Source organism: Mauremys mutica, chromosome 7, assembly GCF_020497125.1.
Source record: "Mauremys mutica isolate MM-2020 ecotype Southern chromosome 7, ASM2049712v1, whole genome shotgun sequence".
NCBI lineage: Eukaryota > Metazoa > Chordata > Testudines > Geoemydidae > Mauremys > Mauremys mutica.
The window spans coordinates 4,573,636-4,590,588 of NC_059078.1; the positions used below are offsets into that span (position 1 = coordinate 4,573,636).

General features: G+C 39.3%; 1 protein-coding gene across 5 annotated transcripts in view; it reads right to left on the reverse strand.

Moving 5' to 3' along the window:
• The window catches only part of CADPS (calcium dependent secretion activator), a 356,811-nt gene that overhangs the window by 71,768 nt on the left and 268,090 nt on the right, over positions 1-16,953 (reverse strand). For all 5 annotated transcript variants that reach the window (XM_045025308.1, XM_045025307.1, XM_045025309.1 and 2 more), the window contains 3 exons: positions 8,142-8,248; positions 1,887-2,043; positions 544-685 (listed from right to left, as the gene is read on the reverse strand). In XM_045025308.1, coding sequence (XP_044881243.1) covers positions 544-685; positions 1,887-2,043; positions 8,142-8,248 — 406 coding nt within the window. The remainder of the gene's footprint in view (positions 1-543; positions 686-1,886; positions 2,044-8,141; positions 8,249-16,953) is intronic.

Below are 16,953 nucleotides of genomic sequence, written 5' to 3' on the forward strand. Positions count from 1 at the left end.
CTGGTGCCCTTCACAGATTATATTTAAAAAAATCAATCCAGCGACCAGCAGTGGTGCTGAATTGACAAAGCACATCCCTGCATTATTCCTTCACAGGGTGGGTGGAAAAAAATGAGTTTTTGGAATAAAAATTGCAATAGTGACCCACCCAATGTATAGGGCTGGACCGAACACAGTAAAGCAAGGTTTTTGTTCTGAAAAGAAGCTATTTGCATTTAAGAGCAGCATTGGAAAAGGCTTTTTAGATTGGGTAGTAAGATCTAAAAAGCCAAGCAAAATGAGAGGATTTCATGTTTCTCATATTTCCATTTGCACAGCTAAAGTGTTCAACTTAAGTCAGCATTGCACTAAAAAAAAATCACATATTGTTTTTCTCATAAACCTTTAAAACCCTTAACAAATTAGGCCTTATATTTTTAGGATTGTACTAGAAAATATAAGGCATTTGCTGGATGTCCAATCTAGTGTTCACTACTTCATCTCTGTACGAATCTCCATCCATTTGCACCCAAACTCCGATTGTATCAAAGGAGATTTCCTTACTTTACTGGCTCCCATGATTCCCGCTCAAAGCCCCTGTGAATTGATTGTGCAATTGAGGACTCCATCAGATCGACATATCTAACAACAAGTGGAGCAAACAGGTCTTGAAGGTGTTTGTGGAATTTTCCATTGCACAAATTATCTAGAATAGATAAATAAAAGTATAGTAAGAAACTATTGTTACTGAATCCTCTGTAACAACCCACAAGTAGTGGCATTTTATTACACAACGAATATGCTGGCTAATATGAAGAAATTTCATAACTGGGAGTCCTGAACCATCAAGATCAGTGATAAACACAGCAGGATTGAGCTCTTAACTGGAACAATCAAACAGTAGCTCTTCTCCATTAGTATCAAATTTGGAGATAAAACAATTATGTACTATTTGCTATTATAAAAAGAGTACAAATGAAACAGTGTGGTAAACATCACTGCCTGTGCAGGCTGGGAAATCAATGCTTCATTAGAGAATCACTACTCTTATTCAGGAAATTGTTTTTCTCCTAAGAGGAACCTCAACACTCATTAGGCATGTCTTAAGAAGCTAATTAAGGCCCTGATTCTGTAATAGGCTCTTTTTGCAAGATTGGGGTCTAATTTACTAACATGGGTCAGATGGGACTGGACAGCACTGCGTGGGATTTCCAAGAGCACTCAGAATTGGCCTAATTCTGCTCCCATTGCTGTTAACAGGAATTAACAGCATTGGCTTCAATGGGAACAGAGTTAGGCCAATAGGGGGCACTTCTGGAACTCTCACCTGTCCTACCAGCATGTAACATGACAGGAGAGAAAACAGTTCAATCCACGGCTAACCTTGCTTCTTTGCATTTCTCTTGCGTATAAAGTAACCTTATGTCATTTATTTTACTCAATATAAAACCCAGATGTCTTTCCTTTCCTTTTATTAAACTGTTGCTGCGGGGGGGAGAGGGGAGAGACTCCATATTTTGTAAAATATGGTGCAGGCAGAAATGCTTAATGAAAATAACAGTAATTTACTAACCATCAATAATGCACTCACCACCATGGAACCTGAGTGAATAGGACATTACAGAAGTTCCACTCCCTGACTTTGAACAGGAATTTATCTTTACTTAAAACAAATTCCTGAGCAAATGAAAGGCAGGAAAAGAAGATTTTTTTTATATTAAAGTAAAATAAATAAATGATATACGCAGCAATTTTCCCCTAAGGCAATCACAAAATTAAACGGACACATTTGTTTTAAAGTACCACCCCATACTGGTTTTCTGTACAGTATGGAAAGGCCAGAAATAGCATCAATAACCTGGCAGATTTGCCCTATCAAAAATACATGGTCAAAATACAATACATACAGTCAGCACGGAGGAAATCATTTAGGAGCTGAAATAGTGGAAAGCTGTCCCACGTGTCTGGGGCTTGCACCTCTAACGCAGCATCCATATCCACCGCAAACAATGACAGGAAGGTTTCTGCATGTTCAACCATTAAGTCTGACCACCACGCAAATGCCTTAAAATTTGGTAGAAAAAAAAACAATAATAAAGAAATGTATTAGTTCCATTAAAGCACAGTCAATGAGATGAGACCATTTATCTTAAAAACAGATGTGCATCCCAGGGGAAACCAGCTTTATTGTAAAGAGAACAGTGCTTTCAAATGTTAGCCACAGCATGTACAGTGCAAATCACATAAATTATGCACCTACCATTTTGATACAGAAATGTCTCATAGCGCATATATTCAGAACTTCACTGTACAAATAATCAGTTGTAACATGACAGAAAAGGTAGGTCTGTTCAATTTACAATAACTCACTAAAATTTTTCTTGAATCATGCTATTTACTGGAGGAGTCAACTAGTTCTTATTCTAAGGTATAGAAATCTGGGAGTTTCTTCACTGTGTTTGTGGGTTTTCTGCTACGTTTTTCAGTGGTTTTTAAATGTATTTGGATTCACTATTACTGTTCATCTTGAAATGCTAGAAGCCTGCACTTTCATAGTCTTTCCTAAATCACTTATCTAGAAATATTTCAAGCATCACCAGTAAAAATTACTACAGCACCTTTCATTTTACATGGTTAGGTATAAAGCTCTTTAAACTTACTAGCATTATTTACAATGCCCCTTATTATGAAAATGTTTGTAACCAATTTCAGAACTATGTTATAGACATGTCAGGATACCAGTCGTAAAACATCAAAATCAAGCCAGGACTTTACTGAGGCAGGAAAACATATATAAACTTGAAAACCAAAAAATATCAGTGAAGTAACTCATTTTCATGCACATGGGTCCTTAAAATTCATTGTACAGGTTCTCTGAAGTGACATTCACATCATACATGGCTCAGATGCGAATGTGTTTCAAACGCATGCATGCGTGTTTAGTAATCACCTCTGGCTGGGAACATGCAGTATGAGCGGTGCTGTCAATAGGACCGTGTGCAGTAATTTTTAGGTGATAGGAAACTACTCAAAGATTTAAAGTGTCTACCTAAGAAATATCATCCCAGACTTTCCAAGAGAAGGAAACCTAATAAATAGGCACAAGACTAGAAAGATGGAACAAAGAAGACTGAGAATAAACATGTCAGTTTAAAGAGAACCTGTCAGCCAGGAATATGTATTTTTGCCTCCTGGAAGGAGTAACTTTCTGTCAGATGTGAATGGACAGAATGGACTTCTTTCTTACTTAGGGCTCAATCTTGCATGCACTGAAGTTCTGCCATTGACATCAATAATAGAAGCATTTGTTCATTAATCCTTATTACTGAGCTTGTTTTAGAATGTTAGACTAAGGAGGGTGTTTTGCCATATACAGGTAGCTGTACCTCATAACAATGTTCCTGCCAATGGCAGAATCCCTTGAATAGTTTCCCATTTGGTCTCCCTTGTACTCGGCTTCCAGCTACACAAGCTACAAAGCCATGGGACTGAGTCTCCATTTCACTATCCCAATTTTATGCCACTCTACCTCCACTGACCTCAACAGAGTCACACCAGCATAAAACCAGTGGAAAAGAGTAAAGAATCAGGCCACCAATTAATCAGGCCCCCACCAATTAATGCCCAGTAGCAGATCAGTGCTGGCACACTGGGGAACACATGCTGCACTGGGTATAGACCTGGTGCAGTTTTACTTGTTCCCTGGAGCAGCACGAATAAATTCTCCAACTCAGCAACACGCAGTCCCTTAGCCTGGGCATATTGCAAAGTGACATCCATCATGCGTGCCATCACTGAAACAAAATCTGCCCCCATGGATGTTCAGTAAGCCCAGGGTCAGATGCAAAGACCGTCTTGGACTTTTGCTAATGTGTTTGCTGAGTAATTCTATGACTGCCATGAACAGTGCAAGGCCGCTCAGCACAGCTGAGTGTGAACCAGTGCTGTTAGCAGCTCTCTCTGGAGTTCATGTCCAAAAGGGAGAGAGAGAGAGAAGTGAAAATGCTGCTTTGATGTGATGGTGGGTTGGATATTTTTACACAATATTCTCCAACAGCAAGATCATCTGAAGCAAAAGTGGCAGGAATCAATTCTGCTTTCAATGTCTGCTCAAATTTTCTCCAAAGGTAAAAAACATAAAAGCTATGGTGGTTGACAGTGTCCCTTTAAAACAATTTTTTAAAACTAGTTTGGAAGAGCTGATATTTGCAATGCTACATTTTTTTCTGGCTAGGCCTTTGTTTCTTAAGAATATAAAATCCTGTCCCCTTGCCAAGTTATTAGCAAATGAATCTGAGTGCTAAGAATCCTGTTAGTAACTCTGTCCATGAAGATGAACAAAATCACTGTTTTGGGGGGAGAAAAATAATATTTTCTCCAAAAAATCCCAAAATATTTATTTAAGAGTCCTGCAAGAAAATCTGCTTTCATGAGAAAGAATTTTTTTTTAAAAGAAATTAACAAGAAAATCAATATGTGATCACTTGTGAAAAACACAGTCATACTTTTATTTCTGCTGGAATTATCAAATTCTACCTTCATAATTATCCAACTCATGTCTGGGATTCCCTCACCCCTTCACAGCTAGGCACTAATTTCTTGAAATGAGAGAAGTAACATTTCATCACTCAAAAATCTCTTTCAGTTTTATCAATCATCTACTTACCTGCTTTGCTTCAATATGATTTAAGGATAAAAGTGTGCTTTCTAGACAAACACACCTAATATTGTATATCTTACACACAGGTACACATGTATATATGCATATCTTCAAAGAGTTAAAATACATATATACATATACATACATATACATAGAGAGAGAGAGGGCAAGATTAAAAATACATGAAGGCTTAGGTCTTATGACATTTACAATCATTCTTCCATGTGGAGGAGAATCAACTTTGGAGACACCTGATGAGAGAAATGACATGAGTCTAAGCTCTCATGTATTATAGTCGTGTACATACTGTACAATGGATGTTTCGTCTGCACTTTTGTCTGGGCAATTTTATTTCTTATTGTGACTAACAAAAACAACTTAATAAAATATAATTTCTCCATGTTAATATTTTTCAAATTTTTCCCATAGGGTAGAGGCCATTTGTGGGCTCTCAAATTTGTTTTATGAGTCTGTAATGTGTATTGTTGGCATGTTTACATGCATTCACATGCTAGAACAAAACGAGCTAATTTCAATGTGCAAATGCTACTGATCCTGGCATTTCTCCATTAAGTGACAACTTTGTTTTCTTGAGGGATATCCAACTAGACATATGAGTCATCTCTAGCGTCGTGGGTGGTCTTTACTAACTCCAGGTGAACAGAAAAAAAAAACCTCATGTGAAAACTCATTTGGAGTAATTAAGCCCACAAGGTAGACTTAGTTACATTGATATAAGCAGAAAACTTAGACAGAAAATCTTGAACTTAACCGTGAAGACTTTTTTCGACCATATGTAAGATACTGAGAAGACATTTCTAAAATGTCACAGTGCGTAACACTTCTGATAATTGAGCTTATATATAAATATCCCTGCAGGTGTCTCCTTTGCGTACAATGCAGTTATTTGGCAAAATCTCATGAAATCTGCACAATAACAAAGGAAATAATGTGGATATAGTTGTACATACCATAAAAGCCACATGATAAAACCACATTCAACCTATTGTTTTCCTCATTGGGGTGAAATTCACCCTATGGGCAGTGGTCAGCACAGTTCCTGTGCACCACTTAAGTCCCACTTAGGATATGTCTACACTGCAATTAGACACCCACGTCTGGCCCGTGCCAGCTGATTTGGGTTTGGGCTAAGGGGCGGTTTAATTGTGGTGTAGACGTAGGCTGGAGCCCAGGATTTAGGACCCTGAGAGATGGGAGGGTCCCAGAGCTTGGGCTGCAGCGTGAGCCTGACCATTTACACTATAATTAAACAGCCCCTTAGCCCAGGTTGCGTGAGCCCAAGTCAGCTGGCACAGGCCAGACTCGGGTGTCTAATTGCAGTGTAGACAGACCCTTAGACCCCCCCAAAATAAGACTTTGTGTTGGCCCTCTGGACAGGGATGAATGTCACCCTTTCAGATCATCATCCAAAGTAGGAGCAGAGTATACATGTTCCCCTCCTATTGCCACAAACACCATGATGCATATTTTTATCTTCCCAATGTAGCGGACAGAACACGTGCCCAGCATCGTAGCCACTTGCCTCACAACATGCTGCCATTATAAAAACAACTAGCATTAAAAACTAAAGAGAGTTCTTTCCTTACAGTGCGTACATAGAATATATGACGGTGATGAGTGGAATAAAGTATTATTTTCTGTAGACAGTCTATCACAATTCACATGTAGCTCTGCGGCATTCTGCTCTTTCCGACTCTTAGAGCTAGCCTCCCAAATAAACGAAAATAAAGATTATTTCACTCTTCACCACAGTATATTCTCTCTCTATATATAAATACTGTATATCTAGTACAGTACACACACAGACAAAATTAAAGGAAGACTATTATCACCCTAACTGTTTATCACTTATTTCATAATTGCAGTGGTGTACTATAGATCAGGTAAATGCAGAACAACATAGGTAACAACAGGCTGAGGAAAGATTCCAGGCAGGTAAGGGTTGTGTTGGGATGTAACTGCAGTGCTTGTAAAATATACTCATTGGTACATGCTTGGACTGGATACTGTCCCACATTTACCCCTCTGTGGAGGGCTACCAATTCCACAAGCCGTCACTCTGAAGTTGCTGTTACATTCCTTGGACCAAAGTTACAAAGCAAGGATCACCCAGGTAAAATCCCATTAGGAAACATGGCACCGAGAGGGCATGCACGAAATATGACAGGAGGTGACTCATTTCATTCAGTTTAGTCACATACCTCTTTCCCCTGCCAGGATCATCCAAGATTGAATGAACAGTAGAAAAACAGGGAGGAAATTTAAATATGCAATCAGGCATTAGTTGGGACTCGTGGATGGTTGTGTTGTAGAAATAAGTTAGATTGTACTGTAAATTTAATATACATCAGAATGATTTTTTTTGGTGATTGTGACATTATTTATCAAATTTATTTAATGCAATATATATATATATATATATTTAAAAATGTGAAGGAGAAGAGAAAATAGTGAATGATTGTAACAATACTAAAGTTATAAACAAATAATTGTTAAATCTGAGTTTTAAAATGACCAGCTTTATGACAATTATCACAGAGTACTGGATTTGCAGAAAACGAAGGGCCTGATCCTGTATATTCTTACACACGTGTAACTTTACTCATGTGGGTAGTCCCACCGAGATGAAAATCTCATGACATCTCGTCAATGAGGTTATACACCTCAATGCAATTACTCACGTGTTTAAGTGGTCACAAGATCACAACCTATGCTACTGAGGTTCTCATATATTTTGGACTTAGCGAGATATGGATTCCCTGTTTAAAAGTCTTATTAAAACAAGAATCTTTCTGCTAGACAGCTTTGAAGAATAAAGCTATTTTTCATTTTGCTAAGTACTGGATAACCTGTATATTCAGTAACAGAGGACAATTCATTTCAGCCACAGCACAAGTAGGATACTCCAAACAGGCTGAGAAAGGCATAGCTGACTGAAAAGCCACAGTGAGTAAAGAAGATCATCATATTCAATGACACAAGTGAAAAAGAAACAAAAAAATTGTTAAAAGAATTTTATATAGAAAGAAACAGACCAAAAATAGCTTGAACATTTGTGGTGCTTTTTCTTTGCTACAAATGCTGAATGGTGACAAGGGAATGCTGTTTGGATAAGGCTGAAACTGATTCATTTCATTATGCTTGGAAGTATAAACATGACTTTTTGGAAACCCATGACCCTTCTTGAAAGTGGACAGACTTTATATTGTGATTAGTCTGGTGGGTTGGCCAAATTCAGCTCTCACTGACAAGAGCAGAATTTGGCCAATTTTGCATAACCCTTCCCCTCCTCTAAAAACTGACTTCCCCAAGTTTATTTTTTCTGCAATTATATTTTGACAGTTATTTAAGAAGACCAGGTGGCTTTAACAGTGATATGAAACCACATGGTGTGGTTCAACATTCAGCACAGCGAAATGGACAAAGCTCTCCAAAACCAAAAAGATCCTGTCCAAAGACATGCTAGAGCCCTGCTACTCACCTCTGCATGGTGTTCTTCATTCTGCTGTAGAACTTCAATTACCAGTTCTGCCAGACGTATTGTATCTTCTAGCTTTTTGGCAGGAGTGACTAACCGGCCTACATTTTCTGTAGCACAAGAACTTGAGTTAAAATGGAGTGAAACATGAGAGGCTAGATGTATGGCCAATAGATTTAAGTGGAAAAAGTTCCATAATAGTTAATAACTCTAAAAATCTTTTCATGCAAGTGTTAAATGCTCTATAATTAGTACTGAGCAAACCGTAAAGCCACATTTGTTATTTGTACTATGAAAACGCAGTGCTCCAGCTCTGAATTTCAAAATACTATGTGAATTGTTTTACTTTCCATTTTGAGTTGGTGACACTTTATTAATTCAAACTAACAGAATAGCAAATTCCATAGAGACAGCATCTATCTATTAACAGATGACAATATGTATCTTTCTGGTTAGACTGTGCTATTATATATTTGACGTACACATAATTTGTAGAGTTTTGTTTAAATGGAGCTTTTAAAAAATAAGTTGTTGAATATAACAGTGATACATTAATTTCAATGATATACAATGGGTGCGCTTAAAAAGATTCTAGTATCAGAGGGGTAGCCGTGTTAGTCTGGATCTGTAAAAGCAACAAAGAATCCTGTGGCACCTTATAGACTAACAGACGTTTTGCAGCATGAGCTTTCGTGGGTGAATACCCACTTCTTCAGATGCAAAAGATTCTACTGTTCTGAAAGATTTTACCCATTTAAGAGATATTCCATATATATATATATATATAATGGGGAATAAAATAAAAAGAAACGTCAAACTTATAGAAACTTTATACGTGGCCCCAACTATATAGAATAAAAATTGCAGGTCCAATTCACCCCTGGTTACTCCTGGATATAACTACACTGAAAACAAGGGAGTTATGCTTGAGTAAAGTTGGAGGGACACAGTGGTAAATCAGACCACTGGTTTATAAGTACAGTTTTATGGGAAAACATATTCAACTTTAAAGCATAAAATCCCTTAAATAAATCACACGAGTTCAAATACCGAAGCAAGGTGGAGAAAAACACAGAGCTATTTCATACTATCTTGCAGTATTCTCCAAACCTTCTAAAATGAAGTCAACCTAATGCTCATGTACATCTTATACTAATGCTTATGCATCAATATATTAAATGTTATGTACAGTAGACAAAGCGTTCGGAATATTTCATTAGAATTCTGAATAAATAAATATATAAACCCCACTACTCACTAATAATCCAGATATCAATGAAAAAGTCCAAGGAGCTGGCCAAATGCAACAGTGGCTATGTGTACACTAGCACTTCTGTTGGTAAAACTTTTGTCAGTCAGGGGTGTGAAAAACACACCCTTCTGACTGATATAAGTTTCACTGATAAAAGCACCGGTGTGGACAGCGCTCTCCTGCTGACATAGCTACTGCTGCTCGTTGCGATTAATTATGCCAACGGGAGAGCTCTCTCCCCTCCCATCAGCATAGAAAGGCTACATGGAAGAGCTTACAGAGGCTGTGCCACTGTAAGGCCTGTAGTGTAGATAGCTCATGAGCTGGGTCCCTAAGAACTTAGGACTTGTCTACATGGAAACACTCAGGAATGTTAACCCGAATTCACTAAACATGTGAATTTAAAGTGGATAAGTTAAACTGCATTAAACCCCTTTGCGGGCACCCTAAAACCATGCCAGCACTAGAGGTGCTACAGGGGCAGAGTGATGGCACTGTAGCTATACTGCTGTAGTGCCATAGTGTGGATGCTTCCAACAGGGACAGAAGGGGTTTTCCGTTACTGTAGGAACTCCCTCTCCCTGGGCAACAATAGGTAGGGTGATGGAAGCATTCTTCCATCAGCCAAGCTGTGTCTACCTTGGGGGTTAGGCTGGTACAGCTATAGTGTGCAGGGGTCTGAAACACAGCTGTAGTTGTGTTGACCTAACTTTTAGGTGTAGACCAGGCCTTACAGAATTAAAGTGGTGTAAATGCAGTTTAACTAATCCCCAATTCAGCAAAGCACTTAATGGTCCATCCCTATTTAGCAAGGCACTAGAGTGGGATTTTCAAAGGAGCCAGAGGGAATCAGCTGATATTCAACTGGAGCTGGATGCCCATCTCCTTAAGATGCCGCTGAACATTCTAGTTGTATCTGATTGACTTAAACACAAACTTAAAGTTAAGCACAGAGGTAAGTGCTTTGCTGAATCAGGGCCTGCAAGAATTATGGAAGCTGTTTTGGCCCCTCTGAAGTCTATGGGAGTTTTGATGTTGACTGTAACAGGGCCAGGATTTCACCTGAAACTTTTTTTGAACACATCCCTATAGTTAAATGGTTTCTCATTAAAAACAATGGCCAACATTTTCAATATCAGAAGCCTAAAATTAAGGACCTAAGTCCACAGTTAGGCATCTATGTTGGTGCCTTAAGTTTTAAAAAAGTGATGAGCATCTAAACCTAAAATCAATGGGAGCAATAGATGTTCGGTTCCTTTAAAAATCAGATCATTTCTATTTATGTGGCACCAAAGGCCCCAATCCTGTGAAGTAGTTTTTGTGCAGATGTTCTGATGGGTTGGGCACTAAATATGGACTTTAGGGTCATCCCCGGCTAGGGTGATCAGATGTCCCGATTTTGTAGGGACAGTCCCAATATTTGGGGCTTTGTCTTATAAAGGCACCTATTACCCCCCACCCCGTCCCAATTTTTCACACTTGCTGTCTGGTCACCCTACCCCCTGCTCCAGTTTGAAACGTGTTCCCCATGTTTCCCTTCACATATTTTCTCAAGGCAAATACTGAGCGGAGAGCTAATTAGTAACTTGTCATTCTCTCTTTTATCCATGCAAACGCCTCAGCAGAAACAGCATTTTCCTTTTGTGCAATAACAGGTCACAAAAACCTTCCAAAACACATGGGTGCTTTTCCCACAGCACTGAAGTCAATGGGAGCTTTGACATTGACTGCAACGCGAGAAGTATAAATCCTGATATGGTTTGTTCTTTCATTCGTGGCAGTGATCTGCTCTCAAACACAACTAAAAGACAAAAGTGTTAATAAGAACAACTGCTCAGAGATGCTGTCTTTAAAGAAAATATTTTGCTTTATCAACTTTGGCAGCCAACAGATGTCAATCTTTTTTTTTCTTATTTTAAATATTTCCCTGGGTAAGTTACTATACATCAGAATATTCTGTTGAGATAGCTGGAGCACTGACAGTTAAATGAAACGTATACCATATACTTATCAAACATTTCATACAACATCGTTTAAAGCTCATACATATTCATCGTTATCATGCAAAATGTTATGCAACAACAATGTTATTTTGTGCTGACGTTGATATTTGAAAATGTTGCATATGTCAGACATTGCTAGACAAAAAATGTGGACATTCTGAAATAAGTACTACTGTTTCTACGTCTCTAAAAGTCTACTTTGTTGTGCTAGATAATTTAAAAAATCCTTACAGTAGAACTAGCTTCCTAATATTAAACTAAACTAAAACAACGAAAAAACACTAAACTAGAAGACGGTTGAATAAAAGAAAGGAAAAACGGTTACAGTACTTGGTGTTTGTCTAGGTATGCCTTTGAGCATCTGATTTATCATGTTAGGCTGAGTTTGAGTGGATGGTGATGGCCCAGCCGGTGGCTTAGGCTTAGGTTTAGCTGGACGAGCTGTTTGTCAGTGATGCAGAGAGACACACCAAAAGTAAAGAGACATATGACGTCATAAACAGTGACTAAAAGATGTAAACTTTGAAAGAAAAGCAAGCAGAAATGATAAAACACAAATGGAATAAGCTCCTTATTGTTACTTGAAGTATTACACAATTATAACACCATTTGACAACAAACATTTTAGAAGTCATCAGATTCTACGACGTTACAGTGCTTTGCAATCAAGATGCTTAAAATTCAGTGGAATGCTAATTGTATTTCATGTAGCCAAGCGCAAAAAGGAGGAGTTTAGTATGATAATTTAAAACGTATAGGTGTGTGTGAGAAATCTGAAATAATATTGCCTGGTTTTTGCACCCTATAATGGTAAGAAAGGTTCCCTATTGAAGGTGCCCCAATGCCTATTGTGAGGTTTAATATCAAAACAATGAACATAGGAATTAATTGCTTTGCAAAGACCAATTACAGATTTTAGACTTAAACACCACTGTTGGTGAAAAGGAGCTATAAAATATTCTTGCATTCTTCGTGCAATTTAAACATGTAAAAAAATCTGTCACTTTAAAAAATGTGTGGTTTCTGATTGTTTCCAGCTCATTTAATTATTTTCAACTTGGAATTCTAGTGGCTTTTATATTCTGGGTTGAATCATATATAAAACTTGCCAGCTCTATCAAATATGTTACTTGCTCTTCCAAATGTTAGAATACTGCAATCAGGACTTGACCCATCTGTCATATAGTTTACAATATCAGCACAGCAAAAATTCTATGAAAATAGCCTTTCCTTCTGCATACACACAGACAAATCATATATGATGAATATACTGGTGCTATAGTTACCGTTATATTTAATAACACATTTTTAATAGCCCAAGTACTGTATTGTGACTATTTTAATTATTTTGTTTGTAAGGAATCTGGCATATTTATCTGGACGTTCTGTTGCCAAAAGTTCTTTCCATTTTGCTTGCATTTTCCAAGGGAGGGAGTAAATTAGTTTGGCTGCTGGTTTACACAAAGTGGATTTGTGATTGCTTTTAATTCTGATAGTGTTATAGAAATTATCAGGGTATAGACAAATATATTCTCATACACCATCCATTAAAGAGTAAAAGTTTGAGACGCACGTGCCCTGCATTCCTTTAAGATGTTAAATGATTTAATGTAGAGCCTTAGCTTAAAAACATTAGTTTTTTCTGCTAACAGTTGAAGCAAATCTATTCAATCAATTCCAGAAACAACTTGATCCTTATTAGTCATCTACCAGAAGGGCCCCTTTCTCAAAAACGTTCCTTACACCCCCCACCTAATGAAAATTATATGCCTTTAGGGAATGATACTACAGATTTTCATTCGGATTCAACATTTCAAGAGGAAGTCAACTCAGCTACATACTGATGGCCCTTAAATTCAGCTCACATATTTAAAGAGACTATTTAACAGCAAAACATTACAAAAGGAAGTTTGCATAAGGATCCCAGGATGGGAGGTAATTCTAATAGACAGCTACTACACCTTGGCTCCCAGATGCATACATTAGCCATGTTACAGTAACACCTCTCTATACAATTTACTCTGTTTGGGTCCCATAATGTGACTGGCGTGTCAGAGAGACAGAGTTTTTCAGAACAGTACCAAAGCCAGAGGAAAACTGCATCCAGGAGAAGCAGGCAGTTCAAGTCCTGCAGTAATCTGACCCTGCATAAGCCTCAAATATGTTTCCAGCTACTGCACTGCCAGCAGCTGAAATATCTACGGATTGCTCCAGACCTAGATGCCTACAATACCCAGAAAAAAATATATATTTCAAGCTTTATTGGCATCTGGATCCTGAAGCTGTTGAACAAGCCTGGATAGTGCGACCTCAATGGTTTTCTATTTTTGTGGAAGCGTCACAAGCAGAAGAGGAGAAAAGAAAGAAGGCAGTGTAGAAAAAGATAACTAATGGTGCAGGCCTTAGCATGTCACTATTAAAATATACGTGAGACAGCTTAAAAGAGACTTTTGTTGCATGGTTTTCAGCAAATTGTCCCAGTGGGTGTGTGAGAGATTCCTCATTCCACCAAATATACTTCAGTCCTACCCAGCATACTCCTACTGCAGCCTTCTCTTGGGGAGACATGATCATGCCCAATTGTAACACGTGATGGAGTGTGCCATGTATGAAGGCAGGTTCATTATGATGGGGCCAAACAACTCACTGAGTCACCGAGTGTTCGATGCTTTTATTTCTTTTACTTTTTAAGAGCCAAATCGTGGGCTTTTGCTTGAAGTCTGAGTAAAGCAGCGGCTGGAGGGCCGGAATCTCAGCACAGCAGCCGGGAATGGCTTAGCTGCAGTGGTCTCTCTTACCTTTTGGATCAGCAAGAAGAAATCTCATCGCTACTTCTATTCTAGACTGAGACTTTTTGTGTTACTTCCGTCTTTGCTGGCCCTATGATTGTAACGTAAGGAAATTAAAACTTTTTTTTGGCCCTGATCCAAAAAAGCGCTTAAGCACATGCTAAACTTTAAGCACACAAGTAGTCCCATGACTTTCAATGCCACTACTCAGGTAAAGTTACACATGAGCTTAAGTGCTTTGCTGGGTGTGACTCCCAAACAGCTATATATGTACAACCTCATTTGTTTCCTTTAAGTTTTTGGGTTAATATTTAGCACCAGTCATTTTCTAGAACAGCTCTGGATGCTTTAACATTATAATGTTCACTAAATTCAACAGTACTTCTGCAATTTTTTTCAGGGAGGCAGATTTAGTTTCACTTTGATTTCCCCCAACACTTTTTCTTCCCCATTCTTTTTTTTATTCCATTCCAGTATTAATTTGCTTTAACATGAGAAATATTTTATATTGTTCATTAATGTGTGTCCGACTGACTTACAAATCTGAGTTATTAACAGAAAGGCAGCAGGTAGGTGTTACTCACTCACTATCTGGCAAATTGTTGCCTCCCAGCTATTAGCTGGACAAATAAGAAACTTATAGGGCCTGGTCTGGCAATTGACCTACTTGTAAGAATATGAATTACTTAAGTGAGTAAAGGTTGCAGGGTTTGCTCCCAGAATGCTGTATACGGCAACTAGTGTAACATACACATTAAAAAAAAAGGCACCATTATTTTGGGTACATACTTTCTGTAATATTTCTTTGGTGCTACTCACTAGAGATGGTAAACTCTTCAAAGCAGGGTGATGGATTTGTGCATGTGTAACACTGACAGATCCCGGTCGTCGGGATTGAATCTGGGATCTCTGGAGCTAAACACATGAGCTAAAAGCCAGCTGGCACTTGGCCAAGGCTGTAGAGCAGATTCATTAACCTCTGTCTAAGTGGCCGCGGTACCACTAGATGGGACAGAACACCACACCCCAGAGGCGTGTGGGTTATGCGTGAAACTTTTGAGTGTGAGACTCAGGAACAGCCATACCGGCAAAACTGAATCATGTAGCGACTACAGAAGGGGATTGAGAATGGCTGAAGGGAATTCATTTAAAAACAATAATATTTGTTAAAAATCATTGCATGTTATTCCCCCCCCCAGCTGTAATTATAAAAAATGGGTTTGGCAAAATGGCCTCTTCTGTGCTTCTCAGCGGCTGGATTTCTCTCAAACGAATGCCTTACACATGTGACTCTGAGCACTGGACTGCGAGACATTCCGGGATTCACATTAGTGGAGACCAATAATGCTTGGGGTCTGCCAGGCTCCCTTGTGATGGCTCCATGCCATTCAGTGCAGGGTGGTCTGGCCCTCCTCCCCAACACGATTCATGCAGGCTATGGAATCATTGCTATCCGCCTGCCAACACACAGAATATGGTTCTCTCTGGTGACAGGGCAGGAATACAACGAGCAAGCTCAGGAAAGGGGACACGCAGCCCAGGGTTTAGGGTCAGCACTAGGCCCCTGCACCACTCAAGCCCTATTTTGAGGACTCAGGTGGTACTCAAGTGGTGCTTAGGCCTTGGGCTTAGCCTCGTCAGTGCTGGATGGTGCCTCAAAGAAGTGGAGCGTCTGCCAATTACATCTCCTCCCCACTTCCCTACAAATATATTGTTGAGCCCACCCTCCCCACACAAAATCAATTCTGAACTTCCAAATAACATCAGTGACTAAATGATTTAGGGCTCTTCCTCCCCGCACTGATAAATGCATCCTGCCCTAGCCCCAATAGCTCCTGGTCTGTAATTCCTACCCCCACTCTAGAAAACGAGTAGGCAAGCCCCAACCACTCCCTACTCTCTCCCTTCTTGTGGGTCCTGCACTCCTTTCAACTCCTCGCTAGCTCCTTGAAATCACAGGCTTGCCCTGCTCATCCCTCCCTCTGCCTCAGTTCTGGGCCCCTGCTGATCCTGAGAGTTTGGAGGTATCTCAGGGGCTAGAGGCCACTAACCTTCCCACCCCTGACCACATCCTAGGGTGTTGCATTGTAGGAACTAGATGTTCCAAATACTTCTCCCCTCTACCAGCCCACTGTCTGCTGAAGAGCTGGTCAGAAATTGTTATCCTTCTCCTCTGAACATCTTTACTTTTGGGGGGAAAACAAAAAAAAATTAAGTATTTTGAACAAAAACGGAAAGAGTTTGGTTCTGAAATGCCACCAGAGTGCATTGTGGGAGTTATAAGTTTGGGTGCATCATGCCCCCATTCTTTTCTATAGGCCAGGCCCCTTGTTCAGACTACATTTCACATGATTCTCCACAGTCTCCCCGATTGGTGGGGGAGGGGGTGCATCGTGGGAGACATATGAGCCCTGCTCATAAGGAGAATGGGTACATGAGGAAATTGAACTACAGATCCCAAGGGTCACGATAGCAGAATATCTGATTTGAAGTACTTTGGCTTTGACTGAAATGTAAAAACGTGTCAGTTCTGGAGGCTGTGTGTGTGTATGGAAAAGAAAATTCTGTGGAAAGCAGACACTTTTCACAGAAAAAAATGTGTGTAGTTGAAAATCCAGTTTTCCATCGAAAAACAGTTGTATGGAAAACTTTTGGCCAGCCTGAGGCTCTGCTGCTCTCCCCATGGTGCTGCTGGAGAGAAGGAGAGAAGCACAGCTTCTGTCACAAGGTTGTTTTGAAGAAGAGATGGGATTCACTTGGTGAGGCTTGGA